This window comes from Phragmites australis, chromosome 1 (genome assembly GCF_958298935.1).
Source record: "Phragmites australis chromosome 1, lpPhrAust1.1, whole genome shotgun sequence".
Lineage (NCBI taxonomy): Eukaryota > Viridiplantae > Streptophyta > Magnoliopsida > Poales > Poaceae > Phragmites > Phragmites australis.
Window position 1 is genome coordinate 17,987,827 of NC_084921.1, and position 10,904 is coordinate 17,998,730.

The 10,904-nt window shown below is 39.4% G+C and overlaps 1 protein-coding gene across 1 annotated transcript; it reads left to right on the forward strand.

Annotated features, from left to right (window-relative positions):
- Positions 1–243: 243 nt before the first annotated feature.
- On the forward strand, positions 244–10,537 carry LOC133911970 (kinesin-like protein KIN-13A). The gene is made up of 12 exons (XM_062354487.1): positions 244–794; positions 3,144–3,377; positions 3,571–3,756; positions 3,883–3,987; positions 4,562–4,639; positions 4,775–4,856; positions 5,426–5,588; positions 6,210–6,545; positions 6,640–6,858; positions 6,968–7,577; positions 7,670–7,735; positions 9,665–10,537. Exons 1-12 carry the CDS (start codon positions 666–668, stop codon positions 9,845–9,847), a joined length of 2,391 nt encoding a protein of 796 aa, XP_062210471.1. The 5' UTR covers positions 244–665; the 3' UTR covers positions 9,848–10,537.
- The last annotated feature ends 367 nt before the right edge of the window (positions 10,538–10,904 follow it).

Below are 10,904 nucleotides of genomic sequence, written 5' to 3' on the forward strand. Positions count from 1 at the left end.
ATATTTTCGTTGCAACGTACATACACATATCTATTAATATAAACCAACTCATTGCTGAAAAAAAATCCATATGACAAAAGTATAAAACCTGCCGGCACCCCAAGCGCACGTACGCTCCTTCCCTTTTTGAAAACATTTGAATCAAGCTGCTATTTTTTTTAAATTATTCCTACCAATCACTTTTTACTTTCTACATTAAGAAATAAGAAAAGCATATCACATCTCTCTCTATATCGGAGTATTTTTCAAACTTGTGTCAGCAGCATCGACGTCACCAACAGCAGAACATCTCTCCCTCTCTGAAAGCCATTTCAGAACCACCTCCATCCGAACTCCTCCCACAACCCAATCCAATCCCTAATTCCTCTGAGCCCCGGATCCCGCACCCCCGATTCGATCCAACGCGACCGCGATCCCCCTCGAACCGATTCGCACCCCAATCCTATCGGCATTTTCCGCCGGCCGGCCGGCCGGCCTCCTCAGATCTGGGCGCCAGATCCCGCCGCCTCCCCTCCTCCTAGCACCTCGCCAGGATTCGCGCGGCGGCGCCGGACGCCAAGTTGGCGCCGCAGAAGCGGTCGCAGCGCGGCGGCGGTGGCGGTGGCGGTGGCGCCGCCGCCGCCGCTGCGCCGTCGTCCGCCGCAGGGGACTCCGGGGACGCGGTGATGGCGCGGTGGCTGCAGTCCGCGGGGCTCCAGCACCTCGCGGCGTCCTCGGCCGCGGGCGGGGTGGGGGCCGGGGACCTCCGCGGCGCCGGTGGCGGCGCCGGCATCCTCCCGAGCCTTCTTATGCAGGTGCGTCAAAGATTCCGTCTTTTGTCCATTTCCCATTGGCGTGGTCCTTTTCCGCGCCTGAAACCCTTGGTGTTTCCGCGCGTGTCGCAGTCTGCATTGTGCGATCATCAGCTTAGGCATGATATTTTTTTTTGTCTGTAATGGAATCCGTGGAGACGTGTGTCTGTAGCGATATCTTTTGGGTTCATTGTGCGTTTTGCTCGTTGTAGAAATGGCCGGAACCCAGCGACTTCTGCCGCCCCGTCCGATATATAGCTCTGTTGGAGATTAGAGTTACCAGCTGCATTGCGTGATTGATAGCACAAGCACAAAATTGTATCAGTTGCGACCCACATTGTGGGATGAAGGGTGTAAGTGTAGGAAACTTTAGTATTTTAGGGTTTCTGAGGCTGGCAAGTTGGGGTTATCCTTGTAAAATGTGAATGCTGGGTTCATGATGATCAACAGTCATGTGAGATGACATGGCCGCATGCAAGTCCTTGTCTGCTTATGAGTTGTGAAGACTGGCATTGTGAGGCATATATTTGTTGGTTAATGTATCTGCATGATTAGTTAGAAGGTACTCCATCCATTGTTTGCTTGCTTTTTATATCTTTATATTATTATGAAAGCATTTTTTAATGATAGACTAGTATATATTTCGTATCTAGCCAATCTACGTGGTTTTAAGCATATTGACGGTCCAAGTTTAGAAAGTTTGGCGACAAGGATTCTAGGACGTCAAATAGAAAACAATGGAAAGAGTAGCATCCTCTTATGTCTTGGACCGTAATTGGTGCCTTGCACAGCCTTTCCACTTTCTGTGTAGTTGCATTGAGTTTGTAACTTAACAAGAGGTGCACTGTGGAACCGTGTGCTATTGGACTAGAAAGTGAGCTTACGACTTTTCCAGCTTGCATGCTAAGTTAACTAGAGTGATAAAATATTACTGCAGATGTGGCTGCTCTTGGGGGCTATTTAATGCATCTGTGCTGGATTTCAAATGTGCTCTTCTTATAATATTAAATTGGTATCCAAATCAGTATTAAAAAAATCATATCCTTGATCCTAATTGTTGGCCACATTTCGTATGAAATAAGTTTCCATCTGTATAGTTTGTTTTACATCCAATTCATACATGAAATGCAACTCCTAACATCTTTGGCATTGTTTAACACTCCAGGAGAGAAATGAAACTTTAACAGTTTGGCCTAATGTTTTGCGAAATTGGGTCTATTTGAGTTAGTGGAATTTTTTTGTGTTTGCTATTTCTAGCACTACATGCTATAAGCCTATAATGATAGTGGAAAAGGCACTGTTCTTTTTCTTGAACTATCATAGAAAAATGAATATTGATGGTATTATTGGTTCTATGCCACTGAGAAACATGATACTCCCTCCTTCTCTTATTTGATGCTTTTGAATTTTTTGCAGCCTCCGAGATGTAAGTTTGACCACTAATTTTTTTATAGCTTTATATCAACATATAATACTACTACTACCTTTTATGAAAGCATTTCTAAAGAAAACTCTAGTAATATAATTTTCATGTAGCATATTAATTGTCAAACTTTAGAAATTTTGATAGCATGAATTCTAGGATGCCAATAAAAAAACGGAGGAAGTATTTGATGTTGCCTCTAATATTGGTGTTATTGGTTCTATGCCACTGTTTTCTAAACTTATTTGAATATGCCATTTCCAATGTTCTTTTTTTTTTTTGAAAATAACTTATATGCCCTTCCCTTCTCTTTTTTACCTTCTCTCTGCTCATCTTCTCTTTTTGTGTATATCGCAAGCTTCACTCACCATCTTAGTTTCGTGGCTTCTACTACTGCATTGACTCAATGAGCATGCCTTGGAGTTTCTCCAGGATATGCACTTCACCATGGAATTTAGCTGTAAACACTTTGTTAACTTAAAAGGGCTAGGTGCTCATTTTACCATGGTCAAAACTAATTTTACCTTTTCATAATTAAAAATATAAAGCAATTAGGAAAAAACAGTGGCAAAACCCAAAATTTACAACCAAAACCCTATTGATATCGATATCCCATAGAATTGCATAGATGATTATTTCACTTTCGATTATGGCATCCAGTTCAAAGTTAAGGACCTACGCTAGGGTGACTCAATTGACAATTATTTGAAATCTGCACTTCGTACTAGATCTATGTGTGAGGTTCCCATGTTGAGCTCATGTTTCTCATGTGGTTTGATATGTTCAAACGACATTTTGTGCTTTTATTATTGCGTATCATGAAGTTGAAGTATATGTAATTTGTTTGTTGGTAGGAGCTTTATTAATATACATTTGCTGTCACCAATTGTGTTGTAGTTTGACAATTTGCTTCCATTGTTATTTGGTAGGGATATGGGCCGCAATCAATTGAAGAAAAACAGAAGCTTTACACATTATTGAGGAGCCTGAATTTTAATGGGGAATTAGCATCCGCATCTATTTCCGAGCCCTATACTCCAACGGCACATAGCTTTGGTGGTGGGGCTCCTGTAGATGGATTTTATTCACCTGAACTTAGAGGTGAATTTGGGGCTGGCCTTTTGGATCTTCATGCAATGGATGACAGCGAGCTTCTTTCTGAGGTATTTCTTTAGATTGTACCTGCAAATTGACCTTGTATTTCCACAAAATTGTTCTTCTACTTGTCCCTTCTAGAAACTGTAGAGATGATTCAGGTGTTAAAGGTATTTAAAAACATTTTGTCCCAATCTGTTTTATAGTTGGGAATATTATCTTCATGCATGCTAATCCAGATGTGCCTTATTCTTTTGTCAGAATGTTGCGTCAGAACCATTTGAGCCTTCACCTTTTATGCCAAAGGAAATGGATGACGATGAGGATGATGTAATACCAGAAAACCAGCAAGGTCTAGCAGATAACCATAGCAGTGCATTTGCCAGTGAAAAAGAGAACACTGCGGTCAGTGCTAGAGAAAGTAATGTAGCAAAGATTAAAGTCGTGGTATGTTGATCTGTTCGAAATGCTGCCATCATCTGGTCCACTACTCTCATACACTTAAATCAGAATCCATTTACTTTATATCTTATTTCCAGTGAAAAATCTTTCTTTGTCTCATCACACTTTCAGGTAAGGAAGAGACCTCTGAACAAAAAGGAGATATCTCGAAAAGAGGATGACATCATAGACGTACACAATTCTCAGTTCTTGACTGTTCATGAACCTAAGCTGAAGGTACTGCCTGTTCATCGGTATACTTAATTATTTCCGTGTTGGTAGTTCACTGAATAGTTAATTGTTTGGTCAATACGGATTAATTGTCTTATTGGGCTTGTGGGAATAGTTCGATCAGTTTTGGATGCTAGTGATGATATTGATGTCGAACATCGGAAGAGAGAGAAAGATGCAATACATGTACTCCTTCAATGTCTTACATGATAACAACTGTACCTGTGTATGTAGGACAACTTATATGTTTGACAATATCTATATTCACCTTGGCTTTGCTTAAGAAATAACGCAATACTAAGTTATTATGATGCCAGCACACTTTAGATAATTATGAATTACGAATTGAATGAACAAGCATGTTTTGAAGTGATACAATTGGCTGTTCTGATTGCATGAAAAACGTGAAGCATTTCATGCCAAAAAACCCTCCTTTTTGTATGCTTGCTCTGCTAGTAAGGACAAAAAAAATTGTTTATAAGATGCATGAGTCAACACATGTTAGGAACATAGATGTCATTCCAAACTTTTTTAATGTTTGTTCATGTCAAATAGATTAACATGTTGTCTTCACTGAAAGGTGGATTTGACAGCTTATGTGGAAAAGCATGAATTCTGCTTTGATGCTGTCTTGGACGAGCATGTAACTAATGATGAGGTACTATTATTTTTAATTATCTTAAGTAATTATTCTCTAAAATCAATTACCTGCTGCTGCCCCCAACGGATGTTGTAGAATGTCTCCTTATTCATTTGCATTCTTTAACATTGGACTTGCTGTTTTGTTTGACAGGTGTACCGCGAGACTGTGGAGCCTATTATACCAATAATTTTCCAAAGGACGAAAGCCACATGCTTTGCATATGGCCAGACAGGTTAGATAAGCTGAACACTAGAATTTTATTTTCTTTGGAAGTAATAGTGAATTATGTCTTGGACCCCACTAATGATTATTCATGTTGGTATCTCTTTGGCGAACTCTTCAGAAATAACCTTGAGCTTACTATTCTGTTTACCATGCTTCAACTTCTCTACCGCAATTTGATTATTGGTAAACTCTGTGTTTGTCAAGCATTTTACTCTACAGGGAATACCTGCATAGGTTGAATGACTATTGAATGTGATAAAATCAAGCATTTGAGATTTGACACTAAGTATTGGAAACACTGGCAGTTTAATAGTTTAATCTGTGACTTTGATCCCTCTTCTGGGGAGCATTTTTTGGGAAAGGTGCTTAAAACCGATGCTACTTGAACTGTATCTTGCAATTATCATATGCCAAATTTTTAGGCCTTCTGTTTACTTGTCTCAGCTGGATGTTACATTGTACATGGTATTACCCTGGTGAATTACGATAAGGACCATTCTTGTATTCATAGTTTGCTACTCCTGATTTTCTTATTGGCTTTCCTTGGCAGCATGGCTAATGAATCTCCATGTGCAGGCAGTGGCAAGACCTATACAATGCAACCCCTACCTCTAAGAGCTGCACATGATATGGTTTGTCTTTTGCATCAACCTATGTACCGGAATCAACATTTCAAGTTGTGGCTCAGCTACTTTGAGATTTATGGTGGGAAGCTCTTTGATCTTCTCAGCGAAAGGAGGTTGGTTACTTCTTGAATCCTTATGTTTTATACTTTGGCATAGTAAAATTTATTGGTCAATTCCTTTTTTTTTTTTGGTCATTGGTCAGATGTTGACACTGGTTGTGCGCATATTTTTATGCATAGTTTCCAGTATAATACAAATGGGCACATTGATACTTTTTTTTCTTGTTCACTTATCTCTATGTACTTTCTTTCATGCTTTTGCCTGTTCTTTATTGTGGCACATTGATGAAATGGTGGGGTGGGGGTGGACGCCTTTTAGAATAGTGGCTCCTGGTTCGGAGTCAGTGGAATCAGGTTATATCCGGATGTGTGAAATACTTGCCTCCCTGTGTTAGGTCTAGTGGAAATGTGTAATCAACGGGTTAAGCATTTAAGTCAAGTGATGACTCATGTTAATATGTATCTTTGTTTGTAGAAATGTACATCTAGCCAGTTAAACTCAATATTCTAATACATTTGCTTTGGAAAAGTATTTGAGTGATTTGTTTTTGCGACTTTATGTTTTTACACTTTAATGGAACTGCTTTTTTCTTTTCTTTCTTTTGACTTCGTTTTGTGGGTTTTGTTTCTATATATTTAAATCAGGTTAAATTTTTGTTCTCTTATTTTTTGTAGGCAACTCTTAATGAGGGAAGATGGAAGGAAACAGGTCTGCATTGTTGGCTTACAGGAGTTCGAGGTTTCTGATGTCCAGATAGTCAAAGAATACATCGAGAAAGGAAATGCTGCAAGAAGCACAGGCACAACTGGGGCCAATGAAGAGTCATCACGATCTCATGCTATTCTGCAATTGGCTGTGAAAAAGCATATCCCAGTTACTGATACCCGGAGACAGAGAGACCGAGATGCTATTGAAGCAAAGAATACAAAGCTTGTGGGGAAAATGTCATTTATTGATCTTGCTGGAAGTGAGCGTGGTGCTGATACAACAGATAATGACAAGCAAACAAGGTATTAGTCTTTTATTATAGATCTGGACTTCTGTCTTATCGTGCTCATGCTGTATGATATTCATTTATTCCTTATGTTTTTTGTCTTGTGTCAGAATTGAGGGTGCGGAAATCAATAAGAGCCTTTTGGCTCTCAAGGAATGTATTCGGGCACTGGATAATGATCAAATACACATTCCTTTCAGAGGAAGCAAGCTAACAGAGGTGCTTCGTGACTCTTTTGTTGGTAACTCTCGAACAGTAATGATTTCTTGCATCTCACCAAGTTCAGGTTCATGTGAACACACGCTAAATACCTTAAGATACGCCGATAGGTAATGTTTCTTTAAATATCTTGAATTTGCATATGTGTTTGCTGCTTTGAATATACTATATACATCATCCAGTTGTTAATTCTTACTGATATCGCTGATCACCAAACAGGGTTAAAAGTCTTTCAAAAGGTGGCAACACAAAAAAGGAGCAGGTCGCTGCGCAGTCTGTATCATCTGGCAAGGAATCTACCTACACTTCATATCCTTTATCAGGTGAAGCTGAAGAAACTATGGAGCAGACTCTAGAAATTAAACCTGTTGATGTTTCTAGGAAGGGTGTTGGCAATTTAACTTCCAATTCTTCCATAGAACCTGATAGGAACTCCTCTAGTATGATTCCGAGTTATCCACATAGAGGAAAAGAAGAAACTAGTTCAAGATCTGGTTTGAATGATAGGGATAGGGGAGATTTGAAATCCAACCAGACTGGTTTTACCAGTAAAGCACAGTCACTTCAAGATTCAGTAAATTCACAAGAAGAGGTGAAAGTCACAAAAGTCTCACCGCCTCGGCGAAAAGCTAACAGGGATGAGAAATCTGAAAGGCAGAGCAATTACATGAAAAAAGAAAGTGGACCTGAAATAAGTCGGATTGTTCTTAAGCAGCAACAGCAACTTAAGCAGCAGCAGCAAAGACCATCTACCTGGGCATCACAGGTTTTATCCAAGCAATCCGAAAAGGAAAGTTCTGATGATAAGGAAATAAATGCAATACTTGAGGTGATTTTTTTTTTTTTTTTGTTAATTGGAATCACATGTTATTTGATCCTGAAAAGAGATGCGATATCAACTCTTTTTTTGGTGTGTCTTAGGAAGAAGAGGCGTTGATAGCAGCTCACAGAAAGGAAATCGAAAATACTATGGAGATAGTACGGGAAGTGAGTTCTGTTACCCGGTTATATTTGAATTTACATAATCTATGTCTTGTGTCTGCTAATATTCTCATCACGTGATCATGTATGTGGGCTGTACCATCTTGTTCCCTACTATTGAGTTTCTTATGATGTAAATATAGCCATCTGATTTAGTATGTTGATCATAATTTGATAACTTGGTCTTTTTTGGGTTTAGCTCTTGAGCTTTCAAATTGTGCTTGCCAGAACTATGAGTCAAAGTCGTAGTAATGCCAATTGACTAGATTCTGTCACCACTGCGCAGTCTCCTTTATGCATCGAACCAAGCTTAATATTTATCAAGAACTGTATGCCGAGTGATTGCTGTCAAGTCTGAGCAGCTCCAGCCATCTCAAACTTTGCCAGTTCTATATCTTCTGCAGAATCTAATAATAATCCATATTCTCATTCTTTCATGACATGAGAAAAGTTTTGCCGGTTCTACAATACTTTCTACTTGAATTAAATAAGTTGTAATGATAATGTTATGTTTGCATCTTTTGATTTCCATGGATGTTACATGCATATGTTTTGTGTAAATTAATTCCTTAAAGATGTAGCACATCATTTCTTGCAGTCTCTCTTGTTGTTGCACAAAAATAGTAAGACTATAAAACAACAACAAAGCCTTTGTCCTAAGCAAGTTGGGGTAGGTTAGAGATGAAACCCACATAATCCAACTAAAAAGATGATAAGAAAACAATAATGATAATAAAGATATAGTAATAAGAAAAAAAAATAATAACAGTATAAGGAGACTGATGCATAAGTTATGGTTCTAGTATGTGGATTGTTAACTTCCACGCGTTTCTATCCATAGATAATTCTTTAGGGATATTTTATTTCTTCAAGTCTCTTTATAGACTCATCCCATGTTAGGTTTGGTCAACCCCTGTCTCTTTTTACAATATCAGTGTGCCTCAATATCCTGCTATGCACGGTGACTCTGGAGGCCTCCGTTGGATATGTCCAAACCATCTTAACCGATGTTGGATAAGCTTTTCTTCAATTTGCATTACTCCTACCCTATCACATATATCATTATTTCATATGTGATCCTTACTTGTATGGTCACAAATCTATCGCAGCATATGCATCGTGCTACACTTAACTGTTGGACATGTCGCCTTTTAGTTGGCCAACATCCGGCGCCATACAACATCACGGGTCGAATCACCGTCGTATAGAACTTACTTTTCAGCTTTTATGGTACCCTATTGTCAAAGAGGATGCTAAAAGCTTGACGCCATTTTATCCATCCGGTTTTGATTCTATGACTAACATTCATCGATATCACCATCCCTCTGTAGCATCAATCTCAAGTATCGAAAGGTATCCTTCTTGGGAACTACCTCTCCATCGAGATTAACATCTTCTCCTTTATGCCTAGTAGCATCGAAATCGCACTTCATATACTTAGTTTTGGTCCTACTAAGTCTAAAATCTTTTGATTCTAAAGTATATCTTCACAACTCTAATTTCCCATTAACCTCTATCCTACTCTCGTCTACTAACACCACATCGTCAGTAAAGAGCATACACCGAGAGATATCTCTAAAGCAAATAAATAAGGGCTCAAAGTTGACCCTTGATGTAGTCCTATTTTAAGTGTTTTCGTACCACTAAATACAGTAGTAAAACTATATCTACAATTATTCCATTCATGTTAGTGTTTTCGTACCACTAAATTTATGTTGTCCAGGTGCGCCAATATATCCCGCTAACACTTTTTTGGCCAAAAACCAACTTGTAATACCCCTGATCTTTCATGATATACATGATGTAACTGTACCAGTTTTCTATGTTGATGTCAGTGTCTGATGATTTCATTAGTCAATACTCAGGACGGTCTACAACTTCGTAGTTGCATCAGCACTACAATATATTGCTTAACATCATGCCATTTTGTTGCAGGAGATGAACCTATTAGCAGAGGTCGACCAGCCAGGTAGCCTTATTGACAACTACGTGGCTCAGCTGAGCTTTCTGTTGTCACGGAAGGCTTCTGGTTTGGTGAGCCTCCAGGCGCGCTTGGCACGGTTTCAGCAGCGCCTCAAGGAACAGGAGATTCTTAACCGTAAAAATTCATCAAGATAGTTGAACCACAGAAATTAAAACCCGTTGTTTTGTCATGGATTGCGAGGAACTCTGAACAGTGATATATTGCATCATGGTCTCCGATATGATCAAATTCCGTCTTAAAAAACGAGAAGAACAGAATATCTCAACGTGACTCAGGGTGGAAAATGGTGATGTGAAGTTGATGCGGTGCAGGCATTTGGTTTTGAGGTTTCCCGATTCAGTTTGCTAATTTTTCTTTTCCTGAAAGGGGTGTTTGGGTGTATTTTCTGGTGGCGGCATAGGTTGTCAATCTTTGCCATTTTCTTTGTACGATTATAGCTGAAACTGTTGTTTGAAGTGATCAGAAGTGAAGTGTTGCGGCGCGGAAATAACCATTGTACCTTGCCTCGCCGACATAGTGTTGTATTGTATTCTTTGTTGATATTATTTCGCATCAAGAAAGAAAGGTGGCATGCGGCTAAGATCTTCAGCCGTTTTCAACCAGGACTGGATCTAATCTAAAGAAAACCTGGACTAGATCTACAGGCTTTTGATTCTTGTAGTGATCTGTGCCTATGATACAATGTAAAAGGCAATTAAGATGCCCATGTTCCTCATCCGTCGTCAAAAGCTTAGGGGATTTACTGCGGACACTGCTACTATTTGTAGTTTTGGATACGGATGCTTCAAATATGTTTACTTAATCCCATATTGAGAGTTCAATGAGTGTATTCTTGTGACCTGTGTCAAGATCGAGAAACATGCAGAGCGGTTTGGTCTCAAACCACGGGCGATAGTGTGGAGCGGTTTGGTCACAAAACCTCAGGCGACAGAGCCTTGAAGTGGACAGATGATACAAGAGTGACTGATTCAGAAGTTGCACATTTAAGTTTGCACAGCTATTGTCAGCCAGGAAACTAATTGATTTTAGCAGTTCAAGAGGAATCAAGCATTTGTTCTCCGAGCGCGCGTCTTCTTGAAATGGAAGGCTGCTCATGGATAAAAAGGGACAAAATCTAGAACTCGTAAGCTAAGATTTGAGTCACGGATCCATAGTCGAATTGTGGTGTTGAGGGTTTCCAAAAAAAGCATC